At 41.8% G+C, this 17,363-nt stretch overlaps 1 protein-coding gene across 1 annotated transcript; it reads left to right on the top strand.

The window, feature by feature from the left end:
* Nucleotides 1-2,520: 2,520 nt before the first annotated feature.
* On the top strand, nt 2,521-16,378 carry LOC114070788 (AT-rich interactive domain-containing protein 4A-like). Its single transcript, XM_027908375.1, has 14 exons — nt 2,521-2,638; nt 4,683-4,777; nt 5,071-5,168; nt 6,494-6,722; nt 8,056-8,306; nt 9,352-9,549; nt 10,232-10,316; nt 10,622-10,754; nt 11,012-11,074; nt 12,060-13,190; nt 13,786-13,890; nt 14,977-15,192; nt 15,415-15,561; nt 15,992-16,378. Exons 1-14 carry the CDS (start codon nt 2,521-2,523, stop codon nt 16,093-16,095), a joined length of 2,973 nt encoding a protein of 990 aa, XP_027764176.1. The 3' UTR covers nt 16,096-16,378.
* Nucleotides 16,379-17,363: the final 985 nt, after the last annotated feature.

Raw genomic sequence — 17,363 nt, 5'->3', positions numbered from 1 at the left:
GTTGCTGGTGAACTGTGCTGGTGGGAGGAGATCCATTCTTCCTTTTGCAGAAGAAACCCTTTCATCCTCTGTGCTCCCACTCAGCTCTAAAGGTTGGCACCCACAGAAGGTTTAACATCCCTTCTGGAGAGTAAATGATGAGTCAGGCTGACAGAGCCACATTCTTGGTTAAAATCATGGCAAAGCTCGGGGTGAATTAAGTGGCTTGAAACCAAATGAAGCAAAGCCAGTTACAAGTTTTCTACTTGTGTTTCTGTGTGGTTTGTGTTATTTGCTGGTTGTTACTCTCAAAATAATTGTAGGCAATATGTGAACACTGTTAGTGTTGCTTGGAAGGCTGTAAGAAATAGAGTTGGGAAAGGAATGTGTCCTTTATACAGAGATAGTGTGTGATCGTGGTTGATTTGATTGTTTTCCTGCTTCCAGAATTTTCTAACTGACGTGACCTGCTAATCAGAAAGGAGGGAAAACGTCTCAAACCCATAAAATTTCAATCTTCTAATTAGAGAAAGGGCTTTTTAAATTATTTTTATTTAAATGAAATTCAGCCTCTCATCGTGAAACTATAAAAAGATTTTCTCGTGTTGCATTTAGTTGTGGGTATTGGATGAACAGCAGACAGGTCTCAGTTTTGAGCATAAATGTCTGGGTAGGAGCAGAGTCACCCTGGTTCCTGCTGGAAATCCATGCTGGCAATTTTAACTCTCCAGCCCCTCCCTGATGGTGATCACAGGATGTGGCACCAACATTTCTCAGGTGTTTCCTTGACTTGGGGTGCAGATTTGAGGTTGCTGATGGTTGATGTATTCTAATAACTCAGACAGTAGACACTCCAAACAGATAACCCTGATAAAAACGTGACCTCTGATAAAAATCCAGGTACCCTGATGTTGTAGTGAAGGTATCCAGGAGGGGTTGGTCTTTTCATCTTTCCATTTTGCTTTTCCTTCTGGTGAAAATCCTCACTCTCAGTGAAATGGTTCCATTCTGACTACGAGGGTGCTGTTTCTAACCTACATTTGTGCTGCTCTGACCCAGAGTTCTGGCTTGGCACTGCACCCACACGAAAGAAATGGCTTTAATTCAACTCTTCAGAAACATTTCTGGAGGTTTACTGCTATTTGCATTTATTTATCCTGCGCAGTTTGAGCCATATTGCCTTTCACCAGCAAACATCCCGGGAGATGGTGGAAATTTCTGGATCTTGGAGTGGGTTTGCGGTTGAGATGGGAGAGAAAAGAGCCCTGGTTTCTATAGCAATCCTTCACTTGCTAACCTGGAAGAACATGCTCATTCCATAGATAACAACTGCTTTTCCTTATATAATCCCTGTGCTAACTGATGCTCTCCTGTGTTGGGATCACACGTTTCATTTCCTCCGGTTATTGCCCAAAATAAAAACAGGGAAGTGAGACACAGATGCTGCCTCTGCCTTGATTGTAGGTGAGCCCTGTTGGGGTTAGAAGGATTTCAGTGAATTCATTCTGATGCTGGGCAGATTGTTTTCTGCTTAGCAAGCCACCAGCACATTCATTCCCATTTCCCTGCCCCTTTTCCTGCCTGGAAGCTGAAAGTTTACAGACTGCAGAGACGACTGAAATGTAAATTGCTCTTCTGGTTTCCTTCTGGAGCTGCTTGTCACTTGCCTGTTTATTTTTAATAATGGAATGATAAGATTTTTTGACACGTACTGGACATCTTTCCTCTGAGGCAGCTGCAGTCCTGCCTGTGCAGACTGCCAGGCTGGCAGGGGGAAAGTGCCATTCAGAAAGCATTGCAGGGAAAAAGGGTTATTTTTATTTATTTTTGTTTTCCTGGTCTCTGCTAGAAGCTCAAAATTCCTGAAGATACGTAGATGTTATTTCCCCTCCCACCCACTGATAAATTGACTTTATTTTATAATGATTTTCACTCAAATAAAAGCAAAGCTTTATTTCACCTATGGGTTACCATCAAGTTCATCTCCTTGAGGTTTCAAGTTGTCAAGATAAAGGAATTTATAATAATAAATTATAGGAGTGACTCTGAAATTGCTTGCAAATATAAGCTGAAATCAAACATTGGAGCTTAATCACAAACCAGATACTGCCTGGAGCATCAAAGCCAGGAATGACTGGAGAAAGGATTGTTCTGCAACCTGAGCTAAAACTGGGCTAAGAAAGATGAGTTAAGCAAAAGAAAAAGCCCCAGACAAGCAGAGAACCCAACCCACAAACCCCTTGAGTTCCTGTGAATTGTTTCACTCTTGGAAATAACAGAGCTCTTCTGGGTGAGAGAAGTATGTGAAGTGTGTTGGTGTTTTCATTGTGAGGCTCCCACATTCCTCCTGTCATGGACTGATGCCTTCCCTGACCTGCATTTCCTTTTTCTCCTCCTGAGGTACCACTTCAGTCTCCTCAGGACATTTTGTTTCCTGCACATTTCACCGTTCCCTGGGTGCAGAGCCAGGTGGAAAAGTGCTTTGGGTTTGGGTTCAGTTCTTGCTCTGAGGTTTTTTGGACAAATAAAGGGTTGCTTTGTATGTTTGCTCTTCTCATTTCTGACTGTGTTTGTTTGTTTTCCCAGCCTGAGGAAGAGCTCGATCCTGAAGAGAGGGACAACTTCCTCCAACAGCTTTACAAGTTTATGGAAGACAGAGGTAAAGCTGCAATTCTTCTCTTTTTTTCTCTCCGGTCCACTTTTTTAACAGCACAGCATTCAAAAGGAAACTCAAATCCTCCCTGAGGTGTTCTGGGGTTTGTTTGGCTTTCACAAAGCCTTTTTTTATGTCAGCACTGCCCTGCTAAATAAGCTCTTGGTTGATTCCTTGCTGGGACAGCCTGGCTGGGAGTTGTGCTGATGAAATCCAAGCAGGAGAGGGTGGGAGATGAGCCATGGGCAGAGCTCTGACCGTGCAGAGATGTTGCAGCAACACCTGAACAGGCAACTCAAGCAGCTCTGCTTCCTTCTGTACCCAGAACAGGAGAACAGGATTATTTTAAATGCCTGTCTTTGCAGAACTAAGCGAGATTTAATAAATCAGAATATTGAAGCCTTGGCATAGGACAGATCTCAGCAGTGCCTGTGCTCTGGATGGAGAGCAGGATGTACCTGCTGACTGGGGAGAGCTGCTGTTGCATAAGACATTTGCAGTTGTGATGAGACTGACACTAAAATGGAAGGTTTTCTGTTCCTTAGCTCCTCTCGTGCCTCCCCCCCTCCCTTTTTTTAAAGAGTATTCAAGCCTGAAAAGTTTTGTGGTTTAAACAGTTTTCATTTTATTCATTGTACTCGTGAAGTCACCATTTCAATTCAAATACTGTGTGTATTTATCCTGCAGTAGCAGGTAAATTACAAATGCATTTACTGCCATTTTACTCTTTTCCTTCATTTTTCCTTGGCAAAAGTGACCTGAATGTGATATTTCCAGAGCAGCATATTTGAGGGGTTTGGATTTGAAATAACCAGAGCTGAGAGTAAAACATGAAGTGATAATTTCCCCCCCTCCTTTTTTTTTTTTTTTTTTTTTTTTTTATGTTTTAAAATTAATGAGGAAAATCAAGTTGCCTTTGTAAAAGAGAGTCTACATCCCTTCTAATGAGGTGTGTTTTAGACCACAGAATCATAAAAAGACAGTTCCAACTCTGGTCAGGATTTCCAGTTCTTATCACAGGTTTAATAAATGATTTTGTGTTATAACAAAGAATTCTGCAGCTCATCCAATACAGTTTGGAGGCCTCCTGTGTATAAGCAGTGTTTCTGCTTAGGAGAATAACCTGCCTTAGGGGAATAAAAATCTAAATTGGGCTGGGAAAAAACCTCCCTTTGCTGCTGGGCTGATCCCCAGTTTCCTTCTCAGGTAGCCTGATCTTCCCCTTTTTCTGTTTTCCTCCTTCCTGAGTCTCTCTCCTAAACTCTTAGACTAAAACCAAGTAGGGTTTCTGTTCCCACCACATTTCTTGTGCATTCTCTTCTCTCAGTCTGTTTTGATTCCTGTAATCATGACAGTATTCCCAGAGTCCTGTAAAATTATTTTAATGATTCCAGATATAATTGCATGAAGATGAAGGAAGATAAGAAGCAGCAGGGGAGAGGTTTGATGTTCTTCCTTGCTGGGAGGAGATTGTTGTCTACGGATGCAGCCACTTGCCCCAAGTCACTTTTGGTTTCTCCTTTTATAAATAATTATTATTCTTTATGTCATTGCCACTCATCTGATTTGAGTTCTTTCTTTTCCCTGGAACTGGCCCAAACATTCCCATCCAGTCAGGGCTTTCTGCTTTTTTCACATTCTGACAATTTGCCTGTGTGTGACTCTCCCTGATCCCACATTTCTGCTTCTTCCTCATTCCTTTCAGCCCACGGTGTTTGGAGTTAATCCCATCACACATTGCTGTGTTCCAGCATTCCTCAGGTGTTTCTGTGGAGCTTCCTGGAGCTCTGGCTGTGTCTTCCCCACTCAGGAGAGGAGCAGTGGGATAGAGATTCTTAATAAATTTGGGTGGCTAATAAACCACCCAGAGCTGAGTGAGCACTCAAGAGAGTGAAGCCTTAATTGCTGATTGGAAACTCCTGACTTGTGACATTAAACTATTAAATTGAAATGCAGAAAGATATTCATAATCAAATTTGTGCCAAAGCATTGGAAGAGACAGTATGCTGTTCTGTGGGATAACCTCTTGTTTCTGGTTTGTTTTCTCCAGGTACTCCTATCAATAAACCACCAGTTCTGGGCTACAAGGACCTAAATCTCTTCAAACTTTTTCGGCTGGTTTATCAGCAGGGTGGGTGTGACAATGTAAGTGTTGGATGTTTCCTGAACTAAATATGTCCAATGGTTGTCCAGGGAAGCTGTGGCTGCCCCATCCCTGAGATTGTTCCAGGCCAGGTTGGAAGTAGCTCTGAGCAACCTGGTGGGAGGTGGGAGGGGTTGGAACTGGGGATGTTCTTTAAAGTCCCTTCCAGCCCAGACTGTTCTATGATTCTAAAAGCCTGTGGCTTGTGGCTGTGTTAGATATAACTCCTTAATGTTCTTGGTTAAAAAAAAAACCTTAAAAATTTCCTTTTCTCTTTCTTCTTTTCCCCATAAAGATTGAGAGTGGTGCTGTATGGAAGCAAATTTATATGGACCTTGGCATTCCTATTCTGAACTCAGCTGCTTCCTACAATGTAAAAACTGCTTATAGAAAGTAAGTCCTCATCTTGTGTAATGGTGGAAGTGTTTTTCCATGTTTTTAGCAGCATGTACAACATTCCAGCAATGTTTGATAGCTCAGTGAAACAGCACTTGCCGTCCTTCAGTTCAGGAACGGTGCTGAGGGTTGAAATGGTGGAGGAAGGGAGGGAGAGCTCAGGGCTGCCTGAGTTTTGTTCCTCCAGTACCTGAAAATTCTGCTCATTTTCTATCAAGAAACATTCCCTATCAGCATGTGAGGTGCTACTGCAGAATACAGCAAAGACATTTACAGGATGAGCTTTGGCAAATTGAGCTTTCCTGTCGTTCTGGAGGTGCTTTGTGCTGTGAGGAGGATTTTATCCCAGTTTCTTTTTAACTTCCTTCTGAAAAATGCTGATTGAAAAAAAAGGACATGTTTCAGATTGGATATTTAAATATAATCTTTGCACAATTTGTAAAACAATGGCTTTAGGGCATAGCTGTGTGCTTGTGGCAGTAAATAGTAAAAATCATTACTTGTAATGAACAAATGCATAAATCTCTTTTCTTCTGACCTTTGGTTTTCAGTTGTGTTTTAACTTTTGAAATGGAAACCTTCTAGGAATGGCATTTTTCAAGCTGATTTTCTAAATGAGAATTGTTGTCATTATTTATCCTCCTGGAAGTTTGACAAGAAACAATTGGGCTTTTTGAATAAAAGGAAAGAACGGGGTTCTCTTGCCTCGAACCTAAGGAAATTTGGAAATAGGGATGGCTAATGACTCAACTCATGTTAATGTTGATGAAGATGAACATATTGAGACATCTTCAGTGGGATTTGAACTGGGCACATGTTGAAGGTCTGTATTTTACAAAGAAGAGTGTTTATCATAAAAAAGAATAATTGGTAACTGTGTACTAGGTTGCTGTTACAGTGGAAATAACAATAATGTAGTTTGGACACGTGATATAGTGTGTTGTAATTGCATATTTATTCTTTGAGGAATAAGCTAATTTAATTCATCTCTCTCAGCTGTAACTGGATCAGAGTGTGCACAGGCAGTTACATGAACAAGCTCATGCATGGCTTTACTGTCAGGAATTCTTACCTGGATGGGGAGGAAGTCAAATATGTGGGAAGCACCTGTGTCTGTTCTTTCTCCCCACTTGACTTGTGTGCAAAATCGTTTCGGTTCAAAATCTCTGGCTTTTTACTTTTGTTTATTTGGGTTTGTTCAGTGGCCATTGTTATTATTATTATTATTTTTCTTTCTTTCCTGAAGTTTAACGAGCAGGAAAATGGGGGTTTTTATGAGAAAATAAACCTCAAAATATAAGTGGCACCTGATTTATCTGCAGGTATCTGTATGGTTTTGAGGAGTACTGTCGCTCTGCAAACATTCAGTTCAGGACCATCCACCACAATGAGCCAAAGGTGGTAGAAGAGCCACAGAAACCCGTGGAACCAATGGAGGAAAGTGGGAAAGAGGAACAGAAAATGCCCCCAACGGAAGTTAAAAAAGAAGCAGAAGAAAATTACTCCAGCAGTGAAAGTGAAAAGGAAGAAGTAGAACTGAGATCCCCCAGGGTGAGTGGTTTGCACTGATTTCTGGGTAGCCCTTGGGTGGGTGAACAGTTTCCACGGGGGGTTTTTCCCTGGGGATCACCTGCACTTTGGAATTGGTAGGTCCTGGGAGTGTTCACTGTTAGTGATGTTCTACCTGTCGGTGGAGTCGGGTTTGATTATTCCTTCGTATCCCACCCCATCCGTGGCATTTCTCAGGCTGTGTCAGGTGGCTTTTGATTCAGGGATTGGTCAGGAGCTCCTGAGAGCTGTGAATCATCAGAGCAGGGAAACACAGCAGGACAGTCTTGGCTGTGACACAGTCTTGGCTGTGGGGGAGGATTTCCACAGGCACAAACAGCACTGGGGGCTGTTGGAATATCACCCTGTAGCACTCCTGGTAATTCTGTTAACAGGACATTTTGTGTTCCCTAGAGCGTGACTGCTGAAGGACAAGGAATTACTTCTTTCTAATTGTTCAGACTGTGAGGGTTCTGTTGGACTGAAAGGAAATCCTGTGAAAGCACTTCCTGCAAACCAGCTTTTCCAGCAAATATTGACCTTTTAAATGAATACATGAAAAGACACAGTGTGAGCACCAGTTGAGATCTCTGTCTGACTGCAGGTGCTTTTTCCAGGCTGTATCAGCCCCAGTGAACTTTCTGACACGACATTAGTGTTGGTTTTAGAGTGAGTGTTCATTTATTTTTGAGGGTTTTTTTGAGAAAACCGGTAAGATGATAAAGAAATGGTAAAATTTTTTTGTCTTTTTTATCATTGGCTGTCTTTTGTTTATTTATTAATTATTAAATATTTGGTTATATATTTTATTCCTTTTTAATCCACTCACCAGCCTTTCATTAATTACTATTTTCCAAAGTATTTGCCTTTATGCTGCTGTGAATTGTAATTATTACAGTGCCTTCATTACTGTCATCTTTGGATGCCCTTCAGACAATTAATCTTGCATTCATAACGTATTTTAAATGTTCTGATTGAAAAGCAACGATCCTATCGAGAGCCTTTTAATAAACAAAACAATAAACCTGTCCTAATCCCCCAAGAATCAGCTGCATCAGACATTTTGACCCTTTTTGGCAGAGCAACAAACCTTTCAGGTCCAAGCAGATGTCCTGAAATCCTCCAGCAGTTAATCAGAAACTCACCCTCTTCATACCAAATAAAGTGATTAACAAAACCTTTTAATCTTAATATTTTAGAACATATATTTTTTGTGTTATCTCCAGCCTTTCTTCTGTACAGGAGTTGCACACCTCACTTTTTCTGCTGAGATTTGGAGAGGCTACAGAGAAAACAATTGCCAGGGGTCATTAAAGAGCTGCTGTTTCTGTTTTAGGGACGAAGGAGACTCGCCCGTGATGCAACCCCTGCTAAAAAAGATGGGGAAGAGGATAAAACAGCAGACAAATTAAAAGAGAGTGGCAGAGAGAACAAAGATCCAGAGGAGACACCTGAGAACCCAGAGAAGAAAGACCACGAAACTCCACTGGGGAGGAAAAGCACACCAAAGCAAAAAGAGAGGAAAATCAAAAAACAGGAGGATTCTGACAGGGAGTCAGATGAGGAGGAGGAGAGGCAGAGGGAGAGGTAAACACTGCCCTGGCTCCCCTGCCTTTGGGATGATGGAGTTGTGCTCCAAACAGCAGGATCTACAGGGCTGGGGGTCTTCCCAAAGAGTGGGAATTGGGGACTGGCCAAGGTGGTGTGGGGGTTTTATCCCCCTGATATCTCCAGGCAGCACAGCTGCGACTGTGCCAAGTGTTGTGTGGGTGGGAAACACTTTGGGGACACCTCTCTGGGCAATCGGAATAGAAATGGCAAATCACTCCTCTCCTGTGCTTTTATTGAAGTGTTTTCTGGTGGCTGCTGAAGCTCCAGGCTGCTTGGTTTTATTGTGTCATCAAAGGGGTTTTCTTTAATCAACGTGGATGCTGCTCCTCTTTCACTGAAGGCCAGCAAATCCATTTCATTAAAAGTAAACCCGTAGTCTTTTTTTGGTGACTTTTTTGTAGTTTCACTTCTACTTTATGAGAAATTGGAGGTAAAAATAGGTTAATTTTAATTCTTGCAAATATAATATCTATATATAATATAAAAATATTAGCTGTAGATGTAATAAGAGGCAGATAGAGCTAATAGGAGCTGTGCAGACACTTTTAGTCTTGGTTAAACACTCTTGTAAGCAGCTCTTTTCCAGTGGAATGGTGTTTGCATTTATGAGAGGATCACTGTGATGGCAGTTTAAACTTGTGTCCAGTTTGTAAATGTTAACTGTGAGTTCTACAGTTGAGCAAACTGTGTCGAAATAAAAACTGAAGCTCGTTCTTCTTGTCTTACTCAGGGACCAGACACTGAGTTATTCCTTTATGTATTAGCAAAATGTTAGTTTAAAAAACAATCTTTAGGCCTCCAGGTTGTTGTACACCTAAGAAATTGAGTTTAAATTACCATTTTCTAGGTATTTTTGGTACTCCCCCTGAGTCCAGCCCAGCTTTAGAGGCAGTGCAGGGCGCAGAAAAGGAAAAGAATTTTCCTTGCAGCTTTTTTCTTTGTAGTAGCTTGGCTACACTCATTAAATGTTTAAACATCACTGTCACTAATTAGTGGGCATTTTAAATACATTTTCCTGCAGGGAGGAACTGGAGAACAAAGGAGAATCAGAAGGTGAAGAGGATGAGGAGGACACAGAACCCTGCCTGACTGGAACCAAAGTGAAAGTAAAATATGGACGTGGCAAGACTCAAAAAATTTATGAAGCCAGTATTAAAAGCACAGAAATTGATGATGGAGAAGTTTTATATTTAGTTCACTACTACGGTTGGAATGTAAGGTGAGGAGAACGAATTGCCTCTCATTTCTTTGTTGAAAGGCTTTACTTGCCGAAGAAATGTTTGTTTTTAAGAAAGTAGAGGGGAAGCTGAGCAGTGACCTGGCTCCAAATGGAATTATCAACGTAACTTTTCAGTGTTAGGGATTTTGTTGGTGGTGTTGCACTGAAATGTCAGAAAATACTTCTGTGTTTCCAAGTTTCCACCCACCTTAGCAATCAGTCCTTGCTCCTTACAGGAGCACCCCTGAATTTTTATTGTGTCAGCACGGGCAGACTTTTTTATTTAAGGGAGTCCTTGATAATGGTGAAAGAATCTGCAATTAAGGGTATGAAGCCCTGGAATTTTGGCAACAAAATATATTTTTGCACTGACTGTTAAGTGATTGTAAAGAGGACAGAGGGGAGGACAGGGCAGAGCAGCAAAGAGCTACAGGAAAAAATATATTAAATGGAAAAAAAGGGTTGGAAGGGACCTTAAACCCCATCCAGTTCCACCCCCTGCCATGGGCAGGGACACCTTCCACTAGCTCAGGTTGCTCCAAACCCCATCCAACCTGGCCTTGAATTTTCCCTACCTCTCAATAATAAATATTTTCCATAATTTCCAGTCTTTTAATCCTCCTATTCAACCAGCATTTTCCTGTGGTATCAGTGACAGCAGCGTGTTGTTATTCCCTTGTAGATACGACGAGTGGGTGAAAGCTGATCGGATTATCTGGCCTGTGGACAAAGGAGGACCAAAGAGAAAACAGAAGAAAAAAACAAAAGTAATTATCTCAATAAGTTTTTTTGTAGTGCAATATTTAATGACTGAAAGGAAAATAAAAGAAAAAAGGTTATTAAAAAAAAAAATAAGGAAAAGGTTATTCAGTCCACGGTTTAGTTTTTTAATAGAGGAGATGGAGAAGAGCTTTGGTGATCAGCAATGAACCATTAACAAATATTGTTTTTTCCCTCTATTTGAAAAAAAGGTATGCAGCCCATGTCTAGTTTTTTTATTAGAGCAGAAGGAGAAAGGTTTTTTGATGACCAGCAGGGAAACTCCACTAAAAACTCCTCATTTTCCCCTCAGAGCAAAGAGGACGGTGAAAAGGACGAGAAGAAGGACGAGGAGAAACAAAAATCCAAGCGTGGGCGACCCCCTCTGAAATCTACTCTTCCCTCCAACACATCTTGCAGCTTATCCAAAACAGCCACCAGTGAAGGTAAATCTGGAGCCAGAGGGGCACAACCTGTCCCGTCCCCCCCATTCCCAAATGGAATGAAGGTACCTCCGTGCACTCGTGTCCGGTGTGGAGGTGCCTGGGAGTGGGGCTGGCACTGCCCTGGCACAGCTTCCAGTGCTGCTTCACCAGGCAGTGCAGCTGCACTGCCACAACACAGATTTTGGTGTTGTTTTTTAATTTTTTTTTGGGTGCAGATTTGACTCCACGAAAATTAATCCTTTCGATTTCAATTTTAGCAGCACCTCGCAGGCAGACGAGACGTAGCTCAGGAATGTTTGATTCTGATAGAGGATCAAACGGTGAGTGATCTCAGTCCTGTGTATACTTTGGAGGTTTTTTTCAGTACCATTCTCAAAAGAAGTTTGATTTTTACTTTTTTTTTACCTTTTTTTTTTGTTGTTGTTGTTGTTATTTTTTGGTTTCTCCTTGTGAACTTTATTGAGGAATTAGCTGAGCTCACACTGCTGAGGGGGGCACAGTTTGCTCCCAGGAAAGCTGTGGCTTGGAAATGACTTTACAAATCATTCCATGTTCCTCAGCCAGAGCCTTTCAGTGCTGATGCTGGACAGACCAAATCCAGTGCTATAAGACAGTCTGTATTCTGGTAATTAAACCCTCAACCTCAGTGCTACATCATCCACCAGAGCTGTTAATTAGACACAAAGGGCAGCGACATTTTTGATATTTCTTAAGTCTTGAGCAAGAACTGAAGTGAAATCACTGTTAGTGCAGCTCCCTGAAAAATCTTCTGGTAAAGTACCAGTGCTTGCTCTGTGTGTGGTGCATCACTTGCACAGAAGTTTATTATTAGAAGGGTTTTATTTTTTGATTTTGTTTTGGTTTTTTTTTTTCTGTTTGGGGCTGCATGGAGGGGAGCAGTATTGATTTTGGGGTTTGTAATCTCAGGTGGGAGAGGCAACATCCACAGGTAAATTGTGAGAATCTGTAAAACTCCTCTTGCTGCTGTGCACTGTAATTCGTTTCTTTTGGCTTGGCTGGGAAATAGTAGCAGGAGAATTACAGGCATGAACTAAATCATGTGACTAAAATCATCACCCAGATGCTCCTTGAACTCTGATAGTACCACTACTATTGGAGTTTCCTAGAGATTTTAGGTTAAAATAAAAACTGTAGCAAGTGTGTTGGATAATACAGGGTTTTTTAAACTGATGTAACACCCCGGATTACTGAAAAGAGAGGGGTTCTTGGGTGGTTCAAATGGGAAATTGTGTTGTAATTAATTATTTAGGGTGCTGTTTGCTTCTTTTTTTGTGATTTCTTTAGACTCTGGCACATCTGACAGTGAAGCAGATGAGTCACCTGAAAAGAATTCGAACGAAGAATTTTCTCCAGAAACTTCAGAACTGGAAAAAGGCGAAAAACTCCACGATGAGAAGTTGGATGAAGAGAACCCAAAGATCCCTCACGCGCTGAAAGAGAACGACAGGACTCAAGGGCAGCCACTAGAAACACTGAAACTGGAAGTTGAGGAAAGTGAACAGATAGTTCAGATTTTCGGAAACAAACCGGATCAAATCGAAGAAATCAAAAGAGAGGTTGAAAAATCGCCCAAGGGAAAAGGGAGAAGGAGCAAGACAAAAGATCCCTCTCTAGAGAACGCCAAGGTTGCGCCAGGAGGCCAAGAAGAGGCGGCAAATGAATCTCTTACGGAACCTGAAAGGTTGGATGGGTCTTCCTTGGACTGTAAAGAAAGTTCCAGCACTCCTGAAAGCGAGACAGAACCTTCTACGAAAGATAAGAAGCTTTTGAAAAGGAAAACTCTGGAACAGGCGTCGCCCGAGAAGAGAAATCGGCGAGAGAGCGAGATGGAAGTGCCAAATATCGTGTCTGAGGAGAGGACCAGTGAATGTACCGGGGCAGAGGAATGTAGAGGCACCAACGCTGAGGAGCCCCTCAGAGCTGGCCACGAGGAGATGCCAGCCCTGGTGGCAGAACCAGCCCCCCACGGGCAGGAGCCGAGGAGTGACAACTTCCAACGTGTCACTGAAGCCAACGAGAACGTTCCCTTGAAGGACGAGGACGATGCGATGCCCCAGATCGGGCCCGAGACTCTGCTGTGCCACGAGGTGGACCTGGACGATTTGGACGAGAAGGAGAAGAGCGGGAGTGAAGATGCAGCGGCGGAAAAGCCGGATCCCGGCGCTCCAAACCCCCAGCCCTCTGCCTTCCCCCCCGCCGCCCCCTCGGCCTTCCCGGTGGCCTCTCCCCTGGCCCTCAGCCAGGACGAGTCGCGCAGCGTCAAGAGCGAGAGCGACGCCACCATCGAGGTGGACAGCGTGGCCGAGGAGTCCCAGGAGGGGCTCTGCGAGAGCGAGTCTGTCAATGGCTTCGAGGCCAGCACCACCTCGAGCAATTGTAGCATTGCTGTGCAAGAGAGGGAGATGGGGGAGAAAGGTGAGCGTTCCTGGGAAGAGTCAATCCCTGATGTGATTGTTTCAAGAGTTGCCTTAAGTCTGGTGTCAGACTTTGCTAAAAGTTGGTTGGTGGGTTTTATCTGCTGGTTATAGAATCACAGAATGGTTATAGAATCACAACCCATCCAGTTCCACCCCCTGCCATGGACAGGGACACCTCTCACTATCCCACGTTGCTCCAAGTCCCGTCCAGCTTGGCCTGGAACCCTTCCCGGGATGGAGCAGCCACAACTTCTCTGGGCAACCTGTGCCAGGGCCTCCCCACCCTCACAGCCAAGAATTTCTTCCAATATTCCATCTAACCCTGTCAGATTGAAGCCATTCCCCCTTGTGCTGTCCCTCCAGGCTCTTGTCCCAAGTCCCTCTCCAGCTCTCTTGGAGCCCCTTTAGGCACTGGAAGGTGCTCTGAGGTCCCCCCAGAGCCTTCTCCTCTCCAGGCTGAACAGCCCCAACTGTCTTACCCTGTCTGCTTTTAAATTTCTCTTTGTTGCTTATAAAAAGAGCTTGTTAGGAGCAGAAATACTTGAGTTACCTTATGTTTTGTGTTTTGTTTATTGTTTTTCCTTCTCAAATAGGTCAAAAAAGACCCAGTGACAGCAACACTGGAACGCTGGCAAAGAAACAGAAGCGAACTCCAAAGCGAAGCAGCACTGCAGCCAAAAATGAGAAGAATGGAACAGGTACATTCCTGCCTGGGGAGGAGGGGGAAGATCCTCCTGGCCTGCAAACATGGATAAGAGCCCACTGTTCTCACTGGTACCCACTGTTTGCAGTGAATGGCACTTCCCTGCCAGGGATTTTCACTTTTATTCGTCATGGTTATTGGTGGTGAACAACTGGAGGGAACTTCTGAGCTCTGTGGTAGTAGAGCTACTGGGAATCTCTTGGCTGTTTTATATTACTTAGGAAAAATTACGAATTGTGTACATTAGCAGTTACTAAACATTTCCCATCAGGCTGATGTTTATATATATTAGGTTGGTTATGAATTTTGGGAGAGGGCAACTTTAAAGTCTTACAATAGGTGTTTGTGGTGGGGAAAAAAAAAATTGCCATTTATGGAGTGCAGAAAAATGTTTGATGCTAAAGAACAGCTTTTCAGCCAAAGGAAGTTTTTTCTTTAAAGTATGTGGCTATTTTCTAACTTTCTGTAGAAATCTAGATTTTTATGGTTCTGTAGCTCATCTTCCATAGATTCAAAGACTGGTTTGGGGTGGAAGGGACCTTAAAGGTCATCTCGTTCCAACCCCCCTGGGTAACTTTATGGAAAAGGAGCCACTTAAAATATTCCAACGCAGGAAAACATTTTGCTGTTGATGTCAGAATCACAGAATCACAGTCTATGATTTGGGGTGGAAAGGACTTTAAATAAAAATAAAAATAAAAACCTGGCAATTAACATGGGGATCTGAAATACTTGAATATATCAGCTTAGAATTTTCTGTTACGTGTTTAAACTTTCATGCTTTTAGTCTTGTTTCAGAATTGTTGCTATAGATGTGTAAATCAATTTGGCCACTATTTACAATCACTACCTACCTTTAGTAAGGCAGGGTTAATCTTTAAGAAAGGAATTCTAATGTCTCTTTTTATAATTGAAAGCCAAAATAGGTGATTTAAGATAGTTTACCAGTGCTCTAATATTCAAATTTTGATGAGTTTATTTACTCTTGTTTTTCACTGCGACCACTGTTTTTAAAATGTTGAGATGGGATTTTTTTTTTTTTTTTTTTTAATAAATCCACATTAAATTCTTCTCATTGCAGGACAAAGCAGTGACAGTGAAGACCTTCCTGTGCTGGACAGTTCCAGTAAATGTACTCCTGTCAAACACATCAACGCAGCCAAACCCCAGAAGATTTCCCGCTCTCCTGCCAGGGTGATTTCCCCTCACATCAAAGATGGGGACAAGGACAAACACAGGGACAAGCACCACCACCAGAATGCTTCCCCCAGAGTCTACAAGTGGAGTTTCCAGCTCAGTAAGAATTCTTTAAATGACTTGAATTAGAAGGAATTTCAAAGAAAATTTGTTTTGAAAGAAAAAAAAAAGTGCAAAATGTGGGGATTTTATTATAAATAAATTAGGTGTGGAATTATGACATAGCTGTGGAATTGTGTTTCCTCCCATGCTGTGCCTTGTATCCACTTAAGATTTTGCTTAAAATGGCCTTGATAAAGCTGTTTTTGATTCCCACTTCTAGATGAACTGGACAACATGAGCAGCACTGAAAGGATCTCCTTCTTACAAGAAAAACTGCAGGAGATAAGAAAATACTACATGTCCTTGAAGTCAGAAGTAGCAACCATAGACAGGAGAAGGAAAAGATTGAAAAAGAAAGACAGAGAAGGTAACTTTGAGATTTGCTTTGTGCTTCCCATGATAAGTTAATTTGTTTGAAAATGTTTAACTCGATGCATCTGGAGTTTAAATGATTATATTTTTGAAAAAGTGTTATCATCTCTTTGTGTATATATTTAGAATATTTGTGGCTTTTCAGAGAAATATTTACTGACTGTTTTATAACTGCATATTAGAAGCTTGGACTTCTTAGTCTGAGTTTTCAGTCAGGGTAGTGACTCCCCTGAGTTATCTCTCAATAGATGGGTGAGGTTAATCCACCTTCTGTGAATAGAGCAGTGAAAGCAGTTGCTAAAAAAAAAAAAAAATCTGTGTTGTGTGATCATTTTAAACAACAGAAGAACCAAGGGAAACATCAGTGGGAGCTGTGGGAGCTGTGCCTTGCTGACCTCACGCTGATGATTGTTGTGTGTGTTCAGTGTCCCACACAGGAGCATCCATGTCCTCTGCCTCCTCAGACACTGGGATGAGCCCCTCCTCGTCCTCTCCTCCCCAGAACGTGCTGGCTGTGGAATGCAGGTGATGCCCCTTGCTCTGCCCTGCCACGGACACAAACCCTCAACTTCAGCCCCAGGAAAAGCACTCGACTGGTTTGACATTGCCAAGAACATCCTGTCCACACTTCCACTGCTGGACTCTACCTGTTCTCCCCCCTCCCCCTCCTCTTCTTTTGTTTCATTTACCCTTCCCAGAAGCTCATTGGTAACTGAAGGTTTGTAGGCACAAAGTGACATCCTTGTCATCGTGTTTGTTTTATTTTTTTCTTTGTTTCTCGTTCGTTTGTTGTTTTGTGTTGTCTTTTTTTTTTTTTTTTTTTTTTTTTTTTTTTTTTTTTTTTTTTTTTTTTTTTTTTTTTTTTTTTTTTTTTTTTTTTTTTTTTTATTATTATTATTATTATTTTTTCTTAACGCAGAGAAAAGGGCACTTATCAAAATTTGCAAAGTTCTGTCCAATGAAGCATTCAGGTGTTGTAGGGTGATCTTAAACAAAAAAAAAAAAAAAAAGCAAGTGCACCAAGCAGACATCAGAGTATTAATTCCCCCAAAAGAACTGAGCAGCTGCTGCACTTTCCCCCAGCTGGTGGTGGTAACTCTTGGTGAGTAGTTCCCCTCTGTGGAAGCACTTGCTCTCCAGAACTGCCAAAGTGATGTGTTCAGCAACGTGCCCAGTTCGAAAAGGTGTAAATGGGACAAAATAAATTGTGAAAGGAAGTGTAGTTGACTGAAAACTACAGTTGTAATAAGTCTTCCACTTTTTATAGGATTTTTGAGCACACAATTATGCAAATATTTTAAATGTTTATTAATGTTTACAGTGGAATTGTGAATAGGTTTTCAGTGGACTATCTTATCCCTTGACAAAAATATTTTGTCTTTTTTCTATGTAATTTCAGAGTTTTTATTTTGTTACAAAAAGACGAAAAATGAAATATATAACAACAATGAAGTTATTTAACAAGATTTCTAAAGCTGAAATTTTTGTGTAAAATAAGGTATCTTGCAACTTGTTAAATATATTTATTCAGACATTGGATGTTGTATTTTTATGTATTTTTTAAAATATTAATAAAATTGGAAAAAAAAAAAAATCCTAGGTTAGTTCACTCTTTGGATAAAAAAAAACCATCCTTCTCAGTCCTGGCTCTTCAGGAGGAATTATCCAGTAGCCATTCCTGAACTTCCAGTGGGTCTGTCTACCTGTCCTCCCCCCCCACAGAACTGTCAGTGGGCATCTGGCTTCAACTAAAAACTTGATTTTGGAGACTTTGGCAGTCCTAGTACTTAAAAACTT

This window comes from Empidonax traillii, unplaced genomic scaffold, assembly GCF_003031625.1.
Source record: "Empidonax traillii isolate 1590-97213 ecotype Southwest subspecies unplaced genomic scaffold, ASM303162v1 scaffold1685:size78898, whole genome shotgun sequence".
In the NCBI taxonomy this organism is placed as follows: Eukaryota; Metazoa; Chordata; class Aves; order Passeriformes; family Tyrannidae; genus Empidonax; species Empidonax traillii.
The sequence above is the reverse complement of the archived record's forward strand: the minus strand, read 5'-3'. Positions and strand labels throughout refer to the sequence as shown.